Source organism: Xenopus laevis, chromosome 1S (genome assembly GCF_017654675.1).
Source record: "Xenopus laevis strain J_2021 chromosome 1S, Xenopus_laevis_v10.1, whole genome shotgun sequence".
Lineage (NCBI taxonomy): Eukaryota > Metazoa > Chordata > Amphibia > Anura > Pipidae > Xenopus > Xenopus laevis.
Genome location: NC_054372.1, coordinates 198,588,122 through 198,608,173, shown reverse-complemented (window position 1 = coordinate 198,608,173; position 20,052 = coordinate 198,588,122). Strand labels below are relative to the sequence as shown.

The 20,052-nt window shown below is 47.0% G+C and overlaps 1 protein-coding gene across 1 annotated transcript; it reads left to right on the top strand.

Annotated features, from left to right (window-relative positions):
* The first annotated feature begins 7,979 nt into the window (after nucleotides 1-7,979).
* Nucleotides 7,980-19,029, top strand: dcaf12.S (DDB1 and CUL4 associated factor 12 S homeolog). Its single transcript, NM_001093926.1, is given in 9 exon segments — nucleotides 7,980-8,158; nucleotides 10,104-10,358; nucleotides 10,986-11,192; nucleotides 11,537-11,597; nucleotides 16,326-16,519; nucleotides 16,617-16,682; nucleotides 16,850-17,012; nucleotides 17,094-17,254; nucleotides 18,129-19,029. Coding segments are annotated over 9 exon segments (1,329 nt in total). The 5' UTR covers nucleotides 7,980-8,095; the 3' UTR covers nucleotides 18,288-19,029.
* Nucleotides 19,030-20,052: the final 1,023 nt, after the last annotated feature.

The following is a 20,052-nucleotide window of genomic DNA, read 5'->3' as shown; positions in this document are numbered from 1 at the left end:
ACACACTCATTATAGTCTCTCTTACTCACACACATGGTCTGTCAGACCTTCTTACACACAGTTGCCCTTACACACATTAACACTTCATTTCTCCACGTCAACTTGGGGGACACTGGGACCATGGGTATAGCTAGTACCACTAGTAGGCAGGACACGACCAAGAAAAAACTGACTCCTCCTCAACTGGCTATACCCCCAGCAGGCGGAGCTAAGGTCAGTTTGAGTTGTGTCCTCAGGAGGTCAGGACGTTTTTTATTTTTCTCTCTACATACTATGTCAGCTAAGCTGACACCAAGGGGAAAGGCAGGTCCTTTACACAGAGTAAGGGTCCATTTGCTATCCTCCACCGTGGGAGCCTGTCTCCGGGGTTATTCCTTGCATAAACCATCCAGCCCAAGTGACGTCTCCTTCCCTTACAGGAGGAGACGGAGCTGGCCGGCAGACAAGGGGAGAACTTTCCATTGGCAAAGGGTAAGTGAATGTTCCCACAGCCTGCGGATTCCCCTTGCACCTCTCCCTCACACAATTGCCATCATTTTGTTAATCAGGAGCGGCACCGCCGCAACACCGCCATTACTCCCTAGGTTCCTGCCGTAAACGTTTGACCGTAAATGTTCGCTCGGCAAACAGCGGTGGCCTAGATCAGCATGCACTTAACACAGAGAGGCATAGAGGCGGGGCACTACCTCAAGGCAGGGTGCACTGTATTTCCACCATTCGCCGATAAGCAGCTCTTACGCTGCACTCCCAATAGCACGGCAAGGAGGCGGGGCACGTACCTCCTTTCAGCGCGGCCGCCATTTGGTAACGTTTGGCACGCTTGTCCTTCACACACTTTCTCCCGTCTAATCGAGACTGCCGCAACAGACTCACTGTCAGTGCGTCAGGGGCTCAGGGATCGAGTGGGCTCCACATTGGCCACTATCGGGATCAGACTACTCCTCCTTCCCTGCCTATCAGCAGGTTAGTGTGTAGTTCACTACCCCATCTCTTGGTGGGTGAGGTCCATTCCCTATATTTGCGCACAGTCCATTTATGGCGCTTACTACCAGGCAACATGTCTTAGGGGCAAAGTGAGGGCCTTTTCACCAGGGCATCAGTCAAATATTTGGCCTGTGCCAAATGCCGTAAACGTTTGACCACTGGGCACAATGACCCTTTATGTCTCAAATGCAGACCGAACCCCCAGTACCTACTCCACCTCAGGTGAACCAGGCCTATCAGGGGGAACCTTCAGCTCACAGTAGACAAGCTTCCCCACCCACTGGGCACTCCCGAGTGGGCTTCCCAATTAGCCACTGGAATTCTGAAGTTGGCCATGTCATTAGACAAGCTGCATTCCGTTTAGACAACCCAAAAAAAAACCCCTCTAAACGCAGGGCTCCCTCGCCCTCACAGGAAGAGAGTGACACCCCTCCTAGGCACCATTCACCCATTCCACCAGATTCTGGGGAAGAGCATGACCGCTCTGAGGGTGAACTGTCATCGGGATCAGACCTTGATGAGGACGGGTCCCCCAGACTTGCTTCAGAATCAGTAGATTCCCTGATTTCCTCAGTACTGGAGACTCTCCACCTCCATGAACCGGAAGCCTCAGCTGAGTCTTCCAAATCGCTATTTAAACGGCACAGTAAGACCTCACCGATCATACAGCAAGAATGGGATAAACCAGAGAGACGGTTCCAAACAAACCGTCGATTTCTGAAACAATGCGCTCCTGTTTCTTGACTTTACAAAAATACAGCCTTACCAGTCCCTGATGCCTCTTCTTTCAAGGACTCTATGGACAAGAAATTGGAGAGCTTACTCCACTCTGTATTTGCAGCATCAGGCTCATCCCTTCGCCCTGTCATAGCCATGGCATGGGTTAGCCGAGCCATTCAATCCTGGGCTGACACTCTCATTAATGCCATTGAAGATGGAACAACTCATCTCGAATTTTCTCAATGGGCTTCTCAAATTAAAAAAGCCAATGACTATATATGTTAGATGCCACTCAAATCATCAGCAAGTGATCAGCCGGTCATCAGCCCTCGCAGTGGCGGCACGAAGGTCATTATGGATGAAGTTATGGTCAGCCGACCTTTACTAAAAGAAGTCACTCACTTACATACCCTTCAAGGGTAAGCTTCTCTTCGTCCCCGACCTTGAGAAAATCATAAGTCAGGCTACGGGAGGGAAGAGCCCCTTATTACCTCAGCCAAAGGCACGCTCCTCCTTTTGCAGGGGTGTTGATAATTTTATTGCTATGACCTCGTTATATGGAAGGCAAAACATCGAGATAAGGCTATTTCAAATAAAATGAGGTTTATTGAGTTTAACAAAGAATTTTTAATGGTTTTGCCTTGGGAAAATGATCATGTTACACCGAAGTGTCCCACGAGCATTTTGCCAGACACTCCACTTTTCACAAGCTTTTATAGATTAAAATGGGAGTACACATACACACGTTATATAACTTGAACCCTCCCAAAATGTTGGAAGAGGAATGATGTTCTTAGCTACAGATATTGCACTGAAAATAGTTTCCCGCTTACAACTGTCCCTCAGCCTTGCAGTTCTTTATCTGTTAAAAGCAGACACAGGGAGGAATCAGCAAATGAAGAAAACACTTCTGTAAAAAGGGGCCTCATCTAGTATCTGCTGACAAAGTAACTTACAAAGTGACCTCTCATCACTGGGTGTCATTAATAAGAGAATAAATAAATGGGGGAACATCACCCCTCCCTTCACCTTTCCTGCCTTGGGCATGTGGTTATTGCTGCGTCAGAATGATAGGGGCATTTGTTATTAGACTTTATTATTCTTACACTCTGACACATAACCATTTGTCCGTCATTGGAATAGGCTGTTCTCATATAAATGTGTTCATATAAAAAATATATTATCAGGGGCAAGTTTTTTTTGTGGCTCTCAAACTCCAGGTATCCATAGACAAGCTGCAAGAACTAGGCTGGGGTCGGTCCAAGTCCTCCCTAACCCCAGCCAATCTATGAACTTTCTAGGCATGAAGTTTGACACACAAACTCAATCTCTCTCCCTTCGAAGTAGATCCTCCATCTTCAAGCCCTTGTAAAGACTGCTTCAGAAGCCACGTCATACTGAGAGATTCTGCATGAAAGTGCTGGGAGTCATGGTATCCACTATAGAAGCAGTACCATTAGCCCAATTCCATCTCAGAGATCTCCAGTGGAACATACTTACCATTTGGAAATGGAAATCCCTACTACAGGAGATCTGTCTGTCCCAACAAACACGGACCTCTCTTCTTTGGTGGTTGAAAACCAATCACCTCTCCGGGGGGAAACCTCTCGGGGAACCTTGCTGGTGCATTCTCACAACAGATGCGAGTCTCTTCGGTTGGGGAGCAGTCCTTGAGGGAAAGTCAGCACAAGGAAGATGGCAGCAAAAGGAAAGACTGTTGCAGATAAACCTACTCGAGATCCGGGCAATCTGACTGGGGCTAATCCACTGGCAACAAGAACTCAAGGGTCAGGCTGTGAAGATCCAGTCTGATAACTCAACAGCGGTGGCTTACATCAACCACCAGGGAGGAACAAGAAGCAGAGGAGCACTAAACGAGATAAAGCTCATCTTCCAATGGGCCGAAGCTCAGCAAGTCCACCTGTCAGCCATCTACATTCCAGGCTTGCTAAACTGGGAAGCAGACTTCCTAAACCGCCAGTCCCTGGACCCAGGAGAGTGGTTATTGAAAGACGAAATCTTTCAAGAGATAACACTGCGGTGGGGTACCCCAGAAGTAGATCTCATGGCAACCAGGCACAACAGAAAGGTTCCTGCCTTCATAGCTCGCTACAGGGACCATCTGGCTCCTTGGCCCTTTTGTCTGGCCTACGCCTTTCCTCCTCTACCGCTCATCCCCAGAATCCGGAAGATGCAGCGAGAATAAACAGCTCTCATATTGATAGCACCAAGGTGTCCCCGACAAGCTTGGTTCATGGACATTCTAAATTGCTCAGTGGCAACACCATGGACCTTGCCTCTAGTTCCAGACCTTCTCACTCAGTGTCCCATTCAACATCCCAACCTAACCAACCTCAATTTAACGGCGTGGCTCTTGAGACCCAGATACTAACACAGAAGGGTTTCTTCAAGGCAGTGGCACACACAATGTGTGCAGCCCGAAAACCGGTTTCTCTGCCAGGGCTTATCACAGAGTTTGGTCCATCTGCTTAGAAAAAAAATTAGAAACATTTCTCACATCTTTCTTATGGTGGTCGGGCTGCGGGCTGCGGGCTGCTAGAAGTGTATTTATGACTTATTGTGAGAACCCTTTTAGGCGCCAGGCTTGGGTTTCAATAGCCAAGCAGTTAGATGCAAATTGTGAACGTCTGGGAACCACATTAATCATTGTGTAAAGAGGTCTGGTTGAAGTGGCAGAGTGATTGGGCCGTCTGCTGTCATGGTCCCAATGTCCGGAAACCATGTGCACCTGGGCCAAGCAGGCGCCACTAGGAAAGTGGGGACCTGTTCATTGCGGATCTTCATAAGAATTTTGGGTAACATGGGAATCGGTGGAAAGGCATAAGCCAGACTGCATGCACAGGGAGTAGTTAAGGAGTCAACAGCCCTGTCCTGGACCCTGGAGAAGAATCATGGAGTCTGTGCATTGGCTCTGGACAGGAATGTTCTTGGAGCGAATTATATCTGAGTCAGGAATCCTGCAGTTTCACAGGGCCTGCCCCTTTGGTGGTCTTAGGGTGAGATTGCCATGGTTTGGTCTTCTGTTGGAGGACTGGGAAGTCGATGGTCAATTTCTGAATCACGATCTCTGAGACGAGTTCCAGGATCTATGGTGACGGTTCCTCTTGTGGAACTCTGTTTTGGGTCAGTGTCCTTGAGGGCGGAAAGCTCCTTTCCAGTCAGTGATGTCTGATGTTATCTTTTTGAGTTCAGAGCCGAATAGGTAGGTTCCTTCAAATTTGAGAGAAGTGAGCTTCTGTTTAGAAGCTGTATCACTTGCCCATTATCTGAGCCAGAGTGACCATCTTGCCGTGACTGATGCGGAGGATGCTTTTGCTGCTAACTATGCTATTTCCAGAGATGCTTCGCTGAGGAAAGTAAAAGTGGTACTGAGCTTGTCCAACTCGTGTGCTTGGGGATATTTTTTCTTAATATCTTGGCACCGCAGTCTGGCTGTTTTAGCCATTGAAAGTGGCAAAACACCTACCAAGGCCAGTATTACTAAGGAGCACTCTGGTTGAGGGGCTCAACAAGGGAGCACACCATCTGCTGAATAGTCCTTCTAGATGTTGTATAACGTAATTTATTTATATTTGTGAGTAGGATAAAAAGTATGTCTGCTTTCAAGTAGGACAAACAAAACACTGAGGAAAGGAATGGAGAGGAGAAGAGGAGGAGCTCCTACTCAAGACACTGTTTGTCCAGCCTCCAGATGGGAGAACATTAACCCTAGACCTTCTAAATGAGTCCTTGTTTTGCCCCTTGTACAAGTAAAAAGATGTAAAGAATTCAACCCTAATGTTAAAAAAACCCTACCCTACATAGGCTGGGGGAGGAGGGTCTAAGTGTTAAACCAGGCAAATGCCCCTAACGTTATACTTACCCCTCGGTGCAGATTCAGGCATTGTGGTGCACGGGCGCCATCTTCTCTTCGGAATGAGACTGGTGTGGCGGGTCATGCGCAGTTGGAGCAACTTTTGTGACAACTGCGCATGCACCAAAACTTACAAAAATTGCAGAAGCGCCGCTCTCATTCCGAAGTGGCTGAAGATGGCGGCCGTGAACTCCGATGCCTGAATCTGCAACGGGGGGTAAGTAAAGAGTTAAGGGCATTTGCCCAGGGTAACCAGGGCCGGAACTAGGGGTAGGCAGAGTAGGCGCCCGCATAGGGCGCCATCATGGGGGGTGCACTTTTAAGGGAATTGTTTTGGTTTGCTTGACTTTTAATAGTTTTTAAATTTTATAAACTGCCTGTTCTTGCACGTGATTCATACTGTGGGCAGAAGCACTTCCCATCTCCCTCTTGGCAGCTGCTGGCACAGGTACATATTTGTGGGCAATTTTGTAGATATTTTGGCTGCTACTTGCACAGGTAAACAGATGATATGGGGCAATGTGATGGATTTTTGGCAGCTGATGGCTCAAGTACATATTTGTGGGTAAATTGTGTGGATATTTTGGCTGCTGCCAAGTACTGATCAGGGGCAATATGGGAAGGGATTGGATGTTGCTGGCTCAGGTATGTGGGGCAATATGGTGGCAAAAAAGTTGTTGCACATAGCGTGCTGAAATGTTTTTGACCACGCCCATTTATGTGGCCACACCCCCTAATTACTGTGTTCATTTTACAAAGTTTCGCAGGTTATAAAAGTTGAACATATTTCAGTTTTTTTTTCTGTTATAACAGTTTTGTTAATGAAGGTGAATTGCCCTTTAAGCTGTGAGTCTATAGACGTCCCCATAGATGCAAAGATTTTTCTTTGCCGAACGACCGATTTTAGCGAAATCCGACCAATCTGTCAAATTATCGTGAAGTTAGTGGGATTCGAACGATCGATTTTTCATCCGACATCTGTCAGAAAATTGATTGGCCAAGTTAAAACAAAATGTATAGGTCCCAGTGCAATCTATCTTTTTAGTTGATGGACACATCATACATTTAACCAGTGATCCCCAACCAGTAGCTCGTGAGTAACATGTTGCTCTCCAACCCCTTGGATGTTGCTCCCAGTGGCCTCAAAGCAGCTGCTTATTTTTGAATTCCAGACTTGGAGGCAAGTTTTGGTTGTATAAAACCAGTTGTACTGCCAAACAGAGTCTCAATGTAGGAGGTTGACAATCCACATAGGGGCTACTAAATGGCCAATCACAGCCCTTATTTGGCACCCCAAGAACATTTTTCATGCTAGTGTTGCTCCCCAACTCCTTTTACTTCTGAATGTTGCTCACTGGTTCTAAAGGCTGGGGATCCCTGATTTAAACAATCGTTTCGAGATAATCGTGGTCTCACTATAAAGAAAAGATCTTTTAAAGATCTTTACATCTATGACCAGCTTTACTTTTCCCAAGGGACCCGTTATCTTATATTGTTACAATTACTTATTTGCTTATCTCAAAATTGTTACAAAAGTATCTGATTTACAGCTATGGATGTTCTGGTCTCTCTGCCAAAAGCCAATTAAGTTAGAAACTTTGTTTCTTTTTCTGTCTCAGGGCCGGGCCGAGGGGTAGGCAGAGCAGGCGCGTGCCTAGGGCGCAAAACTTGGGGGGGCGCCAGGCATGTACCTCCTCTGTCGCCTACCCCCAGTCTGGTGCCCGACTCACTGTGGCTTTTACGTGTACTTGAGCGCGGACGCATGTTCTCGGCAATTCCCGCATGCGCACGTTCGAGGAGAAGCGCAAAAGAAGTAAAAAGCACCGCCTTTTTTGCGTCTCGGCCTAAGCCGGTGCAGTGTCCGCTGGTTTGCCTTGGGCACCTGTTCTGACTGTTCAGAGAAAAACGGGACTTTCCAGTACAAATGAGGGTCGAGCTGAAGAGGGACTGTCCCACTAACAACAGGACAGAGTTTGTGTAAAACAATTCTCTTTTTGTTTGTGAACTTGTGAGAAATGTCCGTGAGGAGACGCAGACAGTGGGTCTTTTATTCGGCTCTGGGCCACAACTGTCACCTCTGAGGTGAAATATTCAATGAGTTTGTTCTGAGGAAATATCTGCAGCTGAGGTGGCGGCAAACTGACATCAACCAACGCTTTTTGTTCTCCTCTCACAAACGTAAGAGCCGCGACCAGAGGTAAATGCGACCGCCGCTCCCACTTCAGAGCCAAGACTGTGGCCGTTACCCTCGCCGGGAAAGAAATAAGGACAAACAGGCGGCAAGTGACGTACGGGGTGGGGTTAACGTCTGTTGCGTGCTGTGACGTGTGGTTGTGCGCGTCATCGAGTGTGCGCCGCGTCATCATCAGGAAGTGAAGGGAGGCGGGACCGGGACGGACCGGGTTGTGAGAGCGGCGTGAAGCGGGTTGCCTGGGAGACGGCGGTGACTCCTGCGCTGGTTGAGTCGTATGTGCGGTCCGGCGGCCTCTCCATGCGGGACAGTGCGGGGGTTAGAGCATGACCCGGAGACCTGTGAGCCGGAAGCGGAGGGCGACTCATGGGACAGGCCCCGGGGAGCAGGTAAATATTAGGAGTTGTAACAGCACCGGGGCCTTTACATCTCCTCCCTCCCCCGCCTAAACCGAGTCTCCTACTGATCTGACTGACTCTGTTACTTCTCTGTATCTCCAGCTTCTGCCCCGCCTCCTCCACTCCCACAATCCCCTGCGCTCACTCCTCTATAAGTAATACTAATATTTCCCCTAATACTACTGCCCCTAATACTACTGCCCCTAATACTACTGCCCCTAATACTACTGCCCCTAATACTACTGCCCCTAATACTACTGCTCCTGATACTGCCCCTGATACTACTACTAATACTGCCCCAATACTACTCCTAATACTGCCCCTGATACTACTCCTAATACTGCCCCTAATACCACTTCTAGTATTGCCCCTAATACTTCTTCTAATACTGCCCCTAATACTGCCCCTAATACTACTCCTGATACTGCCCCTAATACCACTTCTAGTACTGCCCCTAATACTACTTCTAATACTACTCCTAATACTGCCCCTAATACTACTCCTGATACTGCTCCTGATACTGCCCCTGATACTACTTCTAATACTGCCCCAATACTACTCCTAATACTGCCCCTATACTACTCCTAATACTGCCCCTGATACTACTCCTAATACTGCCCCTAATACCACTTCTAGTATTGCCCCTAATACTTCTTCTAATACTGCCCCTAATACTGCCCCTAATACTACTCCTGATACTGCCCCTAATACCACTTCTAGTACTGCCCCTAATACTACTTCTAATACTACTCCTAATACTGCCCCTAATACTACTCCTAATACTGCCCCTAATACCACTTCTAGTATTGCCCCTAATACTTCTTCTAATACTGCCCCTAATACTTCTTCTAATACTACTCCTAATACTGCCCCTAATACCACTTCTAGTATTGCCCCTAATACTTCTTCTAATACTACTCCTGATACTGCCCCTAATACCACTTCTAGTACTGCCCCTAATACTACTTCTAATACTACTCCTAATACTGCCCCTAATACTACTCCTAATACTGCCCCTAATACCACTTCTAGTATTGCCCCTAATACTTCTTCTAATACTGCCCCTAATACTGCCCCTAATACTACTCCTGATACTGCCCCTAATACCACTTCTAGTACTGCCCCTAATACTACTTCTAATACTACTCCTAATACTGCCCCTAATACCACTTCTAGTATTGCCCCTAATACTTCTTCTAATACTGCCCCTAATATTGCCCCTAATACTTCTTCTAATACTACTCCTAATACTGCCCCTAATACCACTTCTAGTATTGCCCCTAATACTTCTTCTAATACTACTCCTGATACTGCCCCTAATACCACTTCTAGTACTGCCCCTAATACTACTCCTAATACTGCCCCTAATACTACTCCTAATACTGCCCCTAATACCACTTCTAGTACTGCCCCTAATACTTCTTCTAATACTGCCCCTAATACTGCCCCTAATACCACTTCTAGTACTGCCCCTAATACTACTTCTAATACTACTCCTAAAACTGCCCCTAATACTGCCCCTGATACTGCTCCTGATACTGCCCCTAATACCACTTCTAGTACTGCCCCTAGTACTGCCCCTAGTACTGCCCCTAGTACTGCCCCTAGTACTGCCCCTAGTACTGCCCCTAGTACTGCCCCTAATACTGCCCCTAATACTGCCCCTAATACTGCCCCTAATACTGCCCCTAATACTACTCCTAATACTACTTCTATTACTGCCCCTAATACTACTTCTATTACTGCTCCTAATACTGCCCCTAATACTGCCCCTAATACTACTTCTATTACTGCCCCTAATACTACTTCTAGTACTGCCCCTAATACTACTAATACTTTACTGCCCCTAATACTGCCCCTAGTGCTTCCCCTAATACCGCTCTCTGCCCCCCCCCTGCTCCTTTCACTCATTAAATCTTGGTTTCTGTCCCATTAGTCTGACTGGGATCACTCGGCCCATAAGCGCAAGAGGCTCCAACCTGAGAAGAAGTCGCTTGTGTTCTACCTGAAGTCCAGAGAGCTGAAGCCTCACAATGACTCCACTTACCTTCATCTGTTACGCGGCCACGCAGCTTGCACTCTACCCGGCATTCTCTCCGAGAGGGAGTTCCACCTGGGCAACCTCAACAAAGTCTTTGCCTCTCAGTGGTTAAACCACCGGCAAGTTGTGTGCGGCACCAAATGCAACACCGTGAGTTTGATTCTTGTTACATATACAAATATTGGGGTAACAGGCACACTATTACTATTACTATTAGGCACACTCTCCCCAAATCTCCCCCTAACTGACCTTCAGACTGGGCCCCCTTAGCTCATAACAAGGTTACAGATATATAGAAACATTGGGGTGTCACCCTGCTATAGTTCCAGGGGTACCCAGGGTACAAATAATCACTCACCCCAAATCTCCCCCTAACTGACCTTCAGACTGGGTCCCCTTAGCTCATAACAAGGTTACAGATATATAGAAACATTGGGGTGTCACCCTGCTATAGTTCCAGGGGTACCCAGGGTACAAATAATCACTCACCCCAAATCTCCCCCTAACTGACCTTCAGACTGGGTCCCCTTAGCTCATAACAAGGTTACAGATATATAGAAACATTGGGGTGTCACCCTGCTATAGTTCCAGGGGTACCCAGGGTACAAATAAGCACTCACCCCAAATCTCCCCCTAACTGACCTTCAGACTGGGCCCCCTTAGCTCATAACAAGGTTACAGATATATAGAAACATTGGGGTGTCACCCTGCTATAGTTGGGGGGTGCCAGGGCAGACTATACACATGATTAAGGCAAATAGTGGGTTCTCGTTGCAGTTGTTCGTGGTGGACATACAAACAGGACAAATAACAAAGATCCCCATATTGAAAGACCGGGAGCCAATCAGCGGGAGCCATCAGAGCTGTGGAATCCACGCCATTGAGATTAACCCTTCGAGGACGTTGCTGGCCACAGGAGGGGAGAACCCCAACAGTATTGCCGTGTATAGACTCCCGACACTGGACCCTGTGTGTGTGGGGGATGTAAGTGTCTCATTGGGGGTTTGTTCATTTCCTGCTGAATCCGATGACTTTTTATAAAGACCCTTGTGCTGTTTAGCTTTGGGGGGCAGCACAGACTGCTCAGACTGGCACAGCAGGGCGTAGGAATGTGGGGAACCCCCTGCAAGTTCATTACATCAACTCTAATATTTCAGGGGGTGTCAACATAAATCTGGCAAGGTCCCCTGTATCCTCACGCCCTGCTGCGCCCGTCTTCTTCCTACTTCATACGTCGACTTTTATTTGCCCGAGTGGCACCCCTAAAGCTCCAGCGCCCGGGCAACACATTATGGCTAATGACATTTCTGTGTTTGTGATCTTCTCAGGGGGGCCACAATGACTGGATCTTCTCTATTGCCTGGATCAGTGACACCATGGCAGTGTCGGGTAAGCTGGGCTGAGGTGGGAAACATTTAAAGGATAAGTAAACCTTTAAAATAAGTGAATGTAAAACTGATGAGGGGGCTATTCTAAGCACTTTTGTCATTTACATTCATTATTTATCGTGTTTTTATTCCAAGATATTAAGGGATACATGTACTGTTAATATGAATGAATTGTGTTACAACAGCGCCACCTGCTGGTCAGTTTCCCACCAGTCTGACCAACAAGTAGTCAAGGAAGTTGTCAGGAGAAAGAAAGAGGCTGATGTTCTTCTGCTTAGGAATAAAATTAGAAACCTTTCTCACATCTTTCCTATAGTCTAATGGAAACCCTCCCTTTATTTCTCTCACAATGTAAAGGAAAATACCAGTCCTGGCCAAAAGGGAGGACAATATCTCTTTAAATGGTCTCTCTGTGCCCCTGCTCTATATACATAGTAACATAGTAAGTTAGGTTGAAAAAAAAACACAGAAGTCCATCAAGTTCAACCTTAAGTCTATATATAACCTGCCTAACCGCCAGTTGATCCAGAGGAAGCAAAAAAACCCATCTGAAGCCTCTCCAATTTGCCTCAGAGGGGGAAAAATTCCTTCCTGACTCCAAAATGGCAATGGGACCAGTCCCTGGATCAACTTGTACTATGAGCTATCTCCCATATCCCTGTATTCCCTCACTTGCTAAACACCATCCAACCCCTTCTTATACCTATCTAATGTATCAGCCTGTACCCCTGATTCACTTCCCAGCTCTCCCTGTAACACCCCTTTCCCTCCTCTAATCTCATTGGCTCCCTCCTGTCTGCTGGGAGGAGCCACTGGTGAATAAAGCATCCGACCCTTCCTTGTACCTATCTAATGTATCAGCCTGTACCACTGATTCACTTCCCAGCTCTCCCTGTAACACCCCTTTCCCTCCTCTAATCTCATTGGCTCCCTCCTGTCTGCTGGGAGGAGCTACTGGTGAATAAAGCATCCGACCCTTCCTTGTACCTATCTAATGTATCAGCCTGTACCCCTGATTTACTTCCCAGCTCTCCCTGTAACACCCCTTTCCCTCCTCTAATCTCATTGGCTCCCTCCTTTCTGCTGGGAGGAGCTACTGGTGAATAAAGCATCCGACCCTTCCTTGTACCTATCTAATGTATCAGCCTGTACCACTGATTCACTTCCCAGCTCTCCCTGTAACACCCCTTTCCCTCCTCTAATCTCATTGGCTCCCTCCTTTCTGCTGGGAGGAGCTACTGGTGAATAAAGCATCCGAACCTTTCTTATACCTATCTAATGTATCAGCCTGTACCCCTGATTCACTTCCCAGCTCTCCCTGTAACACCCCTTTCCCTCCTCTAATCTCATTGGCTCCCTCCTGTCTGCTGGGAGGAGCTACTGGTGAATAAAGCATCCGACCCTTCCTTGTACCTATCTAATGTATCAGCCTGTACCCCTGATTCACTTCCCAGCTCTCCCTGTAACACCCCTTTCCCTCCTCTAATCTCATTGGCTCCCTCCTGTCTGCTGGGAGGAGCTACTGGTGAATAAAGCATCCGACCCTTCCTTGTACCTATCTAATGTATCAGCCTGTACCCCTGATTCACTTCCCAGCTCTCCCTGTAACACCCCTTTCCCTCCTCTAATCTCATTGGCTCCCTCCTGTCTGCTGGGAGGAGCCACTGGTGAATAAAGCATCCGACCCTTCCTTGTACCTATCTAATGTATCAGCCTGTACCCCTGATTCACTTCCCAGCTCTCCCTGTAACACCCCTTTCCCTCCTCTAATCTCATTGGCTCCCTCCTGTCTGCTGGGAGGAGCTACTGGTGAATAAAGCATCCGACCCTTCCTTGTACCTATCTAATGTATCAGCCTGTACCCCTGATTTACTTCCCAGCTCTCCCTGTAACACCCCTTTCCCTCCTCTAATCTCATTGGCTCCCTCCTTTCTGCTGGGAGGAGCTACTGGTGAATAAAGCATCCGACCCTTCCTTGTACCTATCTAATGTATCAGCCTGTACCACTGATTCACTTCCCAGCTCTCCCTGTAACACCCCTTTCCCTCCTCTAATCTCATTGGCTCCCTCCTTTCTGCTGGGAGGAGCTACTGGTGAATAAAGCATCCAAACCTTTCTTATACCTATCTAATGTATCAGCCTGTACCCCTGATTCACTTCCCAGCTCTCCCTGTAACACCCCTTTCCCTCCTCTAATCTCATTGGCTCCCTCCTGTCTGCTGGGAGGAGCTACTGGTGAATAAAGCATCCGACCCTTCCTTGTACCTATCTAATGTATCAGCCTGTACCCCTGATTCACTTCCCAGCTCTCCCTGTAACACCCCTTTCCCTCCTCTAATCTCATTGGCTCCCTCCTGTCTGCTGGGAGGAGCTACTGGTGAATAAAGCATCCGACCCTTCCTTGTACCTATCTAATGTATCAGCCTGTACCCCTGATTCACTTCCCAGCTCTCCCTGTAACACCCCTTTCCCTCCTCTAATCTCATTGGCTCCCTCCTGTCTGCTGGGAGGAGCTACTGGTGAATAAAGCATCCGACCCTTCCTTGTACCTATCTAATGTATCAGCCTGTACCCCTGATTCACTTCCCAGCTCTCCCTGTAACACCCCTTTCCCTCCTCTAATCTCATTGGCTCCCTCCTGTCTGCTGGGAGGAGCTACTGGTGAATAAAGCATCCGACCCTTCCTTGTACCTATCTAATGTATCAGCCTGTACCCCTGATTTACTTCCCAGCTCTCCCTGTAACACCCCTTTCCCTCCTCTAATCTCATTGGCTCCCTCCTTTCTGCTGGGAGGAGCTACTGGTGAATAAAGCATCCGACCCTTCCTTGTACCTATCTAATGTATCAGCCTGTACCACTGATTCACTTCCCAGCTCTCCCTGTAACACCCCTTTCCCTCCTCTAATCTCATTGGCTCCCTCCTTTCTGCTGGGAGGAGCTACTGGTGAATAAAGCATCCGAACCTTTCTTATACCTATCTAATGTATCAGCCTGTACCCCTGATTCACTTCCCAGCTCTCCCTGTAACACCCCTTTCCCTCCTCTAATCTCATTGGCTCCCTCCTGTCTGCTGGGAGGAGCTACTGGTGAATAAAGCATCCGACCCTTCCTTGTACCTATCTAATGTATCAGCCTGTACCCCTGATTCACTTCCCAGCTCTCCCTGTAACACCCCTTTCCCTCCTCTAATCTCATTGGCTCCCTCCTGTCTGCTGGGAGGAGCTACTGGTGAATAAAGCATCCGACCCTTCCTTGTACCTATCTAATGTATCAGCCTGTACCCCTGATTCACTTCCCAGCTCTCCCTGTAACACCCCTTTCCCTCCTCTAATCTCATTGGCTCCCTCCTGTCTGCTGGGAGGAGCTACTGGTGAATAAAGCATCCGACCCTTCCTTGTACCTATCTAATGTATCAGCCTGTACCCCTGATTCACTTCCCAGCTCTCCCTGTAACACCCCTTTCCCTCCTCTATTCTCATTGGCTCCCTTCTGTCTCCTGGGAGGAGCTACTGGTGAATAAAGCACCCGATCCTTCCTTACCAGCTTAGTTGCCCTTCTCTGTCCCCTCTCTAATACAATAATGTCCTGTTTGAGTGATGGAGACCAAAACTGTAGGGCATATTCTAGATGGGGCCTTACCAGTGCTCTATACAGTGGGACCCCCTCCTCCCGTGACTCTCTGCCCCATTTAATACAAGTCAAGACCTTATTTGCCCTTGATGCTGCTGACTGGCATTACTTGCTACAGACAAGTTTATTATCTACAAGGACTCCAAGCTCCGTCTCCATTATGGATTTGCCTAGTGCAGTCCCATTAAGGGTATAAGTGGATATTGTTACATCCCAGGTGCAGGACTTTACATTTATCAACATTGAATCTCATTTGCCACTTAGCTGCCCAGATTGCCAGTTAGTCAAGATCCTGTTGCAAGTGCCACATCCTGGATGGAATTAATTGGGCTGATAGTTTTGTCTCATCTACAAACACTGATACATTACTTACAACACCCTCCCCTAAGTCATTAATGAACAAGTTAAATAAAAGTGGCCCCAATACTGAGCCCTGAGGGACCCCACTAAGAACCTTACTCCAAGTAGAGAATGTCCCATTAACAACCACCCTCTGTACCCGATCCTGTAGCCAGTTTCCTATCCACGTGCAAACGCCTTCATTAAAGGAGAAGGAAAGCTACCGAGGCAGTTTATTGCCAATAGTTTAGCCACGATAGTACAAGCTATAACACTATTCTGCAGAATACTTTTCCATACCTGAGTAATCCGCTCTAGGAGCTCTCGGTTTGTTTAGAATAGCAGCTGCCGTATTAGCTTGGTGTGACATCACTTCCTGCCTGAGTCTCTCCCTGCTCACTCATAGCTCTGGGCTCAGATTACAGCAGGGAGGAGAGGAACAAACTGAGCATGCTCAAGCCCTAGCCCTGGAGGTTTAAGATGAAAACAGGAAGTCTGATACAGAAGCCCATGAGTACACAATAGAAGGAAAGAAATGTGCTGTTTCTTTTGACAGAGAACTCAGAGCAGCATTACTTTGAGGGGTTACTGGTGTATTTATATAGACCTTTCTAATAAAGCTTACTTACTTTTAGCCTTTCCTTGTCCTTTAAGCCCAACAGACCTCAGTTTAGAAAGCAGACAAATCTATCTGGCTACAGGTATGTCTGTGCTCCCTGCTCTATATACTCTGGTGACAGATGTGTCTGTGACTGTCAGGTTCTCGGGACGGCTTCATGGCTCTGTGGGAAATGACAGATGAAGTTGTGAATAAGAGGGATTTTCAGCATGGCCTCTCCCGCGTCCCTGTGTACTCGCACATCTCTCACAAAGCGCTGAAGGACATCCCCAAAGAGAGCAGCAACCCGGTGAACTGCAAGGTGCGAGCTCTGGCGTTCAACGGCAACAACAAGGTCAGTGATTGGCTGGGATCCCTCTCATGTCATTGGCACAATGGGTGGGAGACTCATATAGGGGCGGGGCCTTTAACTGACACTTTGTTTCCTCCAGGAACTGGGGGCTGTTTCTCTGGACGGCTTCTTCCATCTCTGGAAAGCAGAACAGACTCTGTCTAAGGTACAGTCCCTCCTCTTCCTCACCCGCAGCTACAAACTGCACTTCATCTTACACATTATCACTCTACTGCAACTCCCTGCTGATGCTTGTTGTAGTTCAGCTCTACAGCAGCGCTTGCATCACGTAGCAGGTCCGGGGCATCAGCATTTCTCATTGTTTCTTCTCAGTTGCTCTCCACGAAGCTGCCATTCTGCAGAGAGAATGTGTGTCTGGCCTATGGGCTGGAGTGGTCTCTTTATGCCGTGGGGTCTCAAGCTCACGTCTCTTTCTTGGATCCGAGAGAACCCCCCCAGTGTGCCAAGTCTGTGTATTGCAGGGAGCAGGGCAGCGGTGAGTGTCTCTATGTTGTAGTTCAGCAACAGCCGGAACGTTCCTTCGTGTGAATCACTTCTCATTGTTTTTGTCTCTCAGGAATTCGGTCGGTCAGTTTCTATGAACACATCGTCACAGTGGGGACCGGACAAGGGGCCCTTCTCTTTTATGACATTAGAGCGCAGAGATTTCTGGAAGATTTGACGGGAAGCTGCAGAGAAGGGGACCTGCTTAAACTCAACACAGGGAAAGGCTGGCTGGTAAGTCTGACACATTCCGGCAAATGGGACCCAGAAAATTGTTCCCTTTGTTTATCCTGCAACTTTATTATTTGATTCCCTTCTTTGTTTTATACCTTCCCAAATCTCTCTTTCCATCCTGCCTCTCTCTTTCTCTCTCTCTTTCTTTCTCGCTCTTTCTCTCTCTCTCTCTCTCTCTCTCTCTCTCTCTCTCTCTCTTGCTGTTTCTTTTGCTCTCTCTCTACCATCTTGCCTTTATCTCTCTTCTTTTCTGCCTTTTTCTCTCTAACTATTTCTCAGTTTCCATCTCACCTCTATTTCTTTCTCTCGCCTCTCTCTCTTGAATCTATTTCTTTCTCTTGCCTCTCTCTTGCCTTTATTTCTTTCTTTCGTCTCTCTCTCTCTTGCCTATTTCTTTCTCTAGCCTCTCTTGCCTCTATTTTTCTCTCTCTCTCTCGCCTCTATCTCTTTCTCTTGCCTTCCTTTGTCTTGTCCATCTCTCTCTCGTGTCGCTATTTCTTTCTCTCGCCTCTCTCTCTCGCCTTTCTTTGTCTTGTCTTTCTTTCTCTCTTGCCTTTCTCAGCCAGTAAGCTGCCAGCTGTCTCTGGAAGGGGCCCAATGATTCCCAATGTTTTTATAGTCACTTTCCTTATCCCTCCTGTTGTGCCGTCTCATATCTGGTGCGGCTGGAGAGAAGTTTGCTGTATTCAGAGGGCCGTTATTTTCTGTATTCAGAGGGCAGTTATTTTCTGTATTCAGAGGGCAGTTATTTTCTGTATTCAGAGGGCAGTTATTTTCTGTGTGGCTCTATAATAATACCTTGAGATGTAGAATTGTTGTTACCCTGAGGGGGTGGAGTTCTTGCAATGTATTTATCTGTAACTCTCCTTTCCAGAATCACAATGAGATGTGGATGAATTACTTCTCAGACATAGACTCCTGCCCCAATGCAGTTTACACCCACTGTTACGACTCCTCCGGAACCAAACTCTTTGTGGCGGGTGGGCCGCTACCCACAGGTCTCCATGGCAACTACGCCGGCCTATGGAGTTAAAGGAACCCGGTCCATCCCACTTCCTTTTCTCTCACCAGAATCAGAAGAGAAACTTCTCATTTATTCCCCATTTATGTCACGATGGTGTTTGTTGGCCAAATCGTAAAGTCTGAGCTTTTACTCCGTTGGCTTCTTGAAAGTAGTTTCATTTTTACTCTTCTTACCAACACTCTCCTGTTTTTTATGATTTTGAGAGCAAAACTTGCCATTTGTTTCGTTTCATTGCCAAATCCCCCTGCCTGGGAAACAATATACAGACATGTTCTCTTTGGATTTACAGCCATTCCACATACACTCACAGCTGTAGCCTCTTCATATCAAACTAAAAACCTTCTGATTTCTCTTTTTTAACTTGCCCTTTGATCCTTGTTCTTGTCGGGGAAGCGGGAGCCGGGTTGGAACCAATCCAACACCACGGAGGCTTCTCATTGGTGTCACTACACAGACGGCAGAGTCAAATCTTTTTTTCTCCACCAATCGGACAGCGCCAGATTTTCCGTGAAAGTCTGGGGGGAATATTGCGTGTATGTGCGTGTGAGTGACGAGTACGTGTTTGTGTGAAGTAACTCGTTTCAATTACTTGCAGTGGAAAACTGTCATTAACGTTATTTGCAAAAAAAAGAAAAACAAGCTCTTGACTCTTTGGGTTCGGCGCCTGGGACTGGTTTTAGCATTTTTTTTTAAATGTAAAGGATTCTAATGGGACTGTATATTAAATCTGCAATAAACCAGAAAAACTCGGGTTGTTTGTAACTTGCAGTTCTGGCCACTTACCCTCCTTGTAAATGTGACATGTGTAATGGCAACTGCCGGTTCAATGAGCAAGAAAATGGCACCAAACCAATTGGGGCGCCTGGAAGGACACGTGCTGCCATGTTGGATCAGCAGAGACCCAGGAACAAGGGACAGGGAAGAGGAGAAGGGCATCTTTGTTTTACAATTGTCCCAATTACATACCAATAGTACTGTCATTTACAGAGTGTTAGCCTCTAAGGTTCTTGGCTCCTCCCTCTGAATAAGTGGGCTGGTCCCTATTGGTGTCACTCATTTCTTTATAGAGTTGTATGTGGCAGGTAAAAGAGGTAATACGGCGAAAATACAAAGGAAGAAATTATAGCGAGAATAACCAGTCTATAGTACTATACTGCCTGTAGGAACTGCCTTACCAACAGCTATGCCATTCACTAAAGGATCACTTAAAGGATAACTAAACCGTTATAATAAGTGAATGTAAAACTGATAATGAGGCTATTCTAAGCACTTTTGTAATTTACAATCATTATTTCTTTTGTTTTTATTCCAAGATATTAAGGGATACATGTACTGTTAATATAATGAATTTAGTTACAACAGCGACACCTGCTGGTCAGTTTCCCACCAGTCTGACCAGCAAGTAGTCAAGGAAGTTGTCAGGAGAAAGAAAGAGGCTGATGTTCTTCTGCTTAGGAAAGATGTGAGAAAGGTTTCTAATTTTATTCCTTGAATAAGACGGCACTTGAATGGCTTGTTCTGTCCTTGTGTTGCCAGTGACTGAGCCCATCTCACCACCCATAGTTCTAGGATGTTTATGGGCAAGAAAGTCTCTGTCAGGACCAGGTTCCCTGTGCCGTCTGACCGGATCAATCAGTGTTTTTGGTAGAAATTATATTTTCACATGGCAAATAATTTACTAGTAGGTGTAGTAGAGTCATAGAAACCAACAGACGCAACAGTCATGTTATGTATACTGATTCTGTGTCATTGAATCATTAACTGAGGCTTGTTC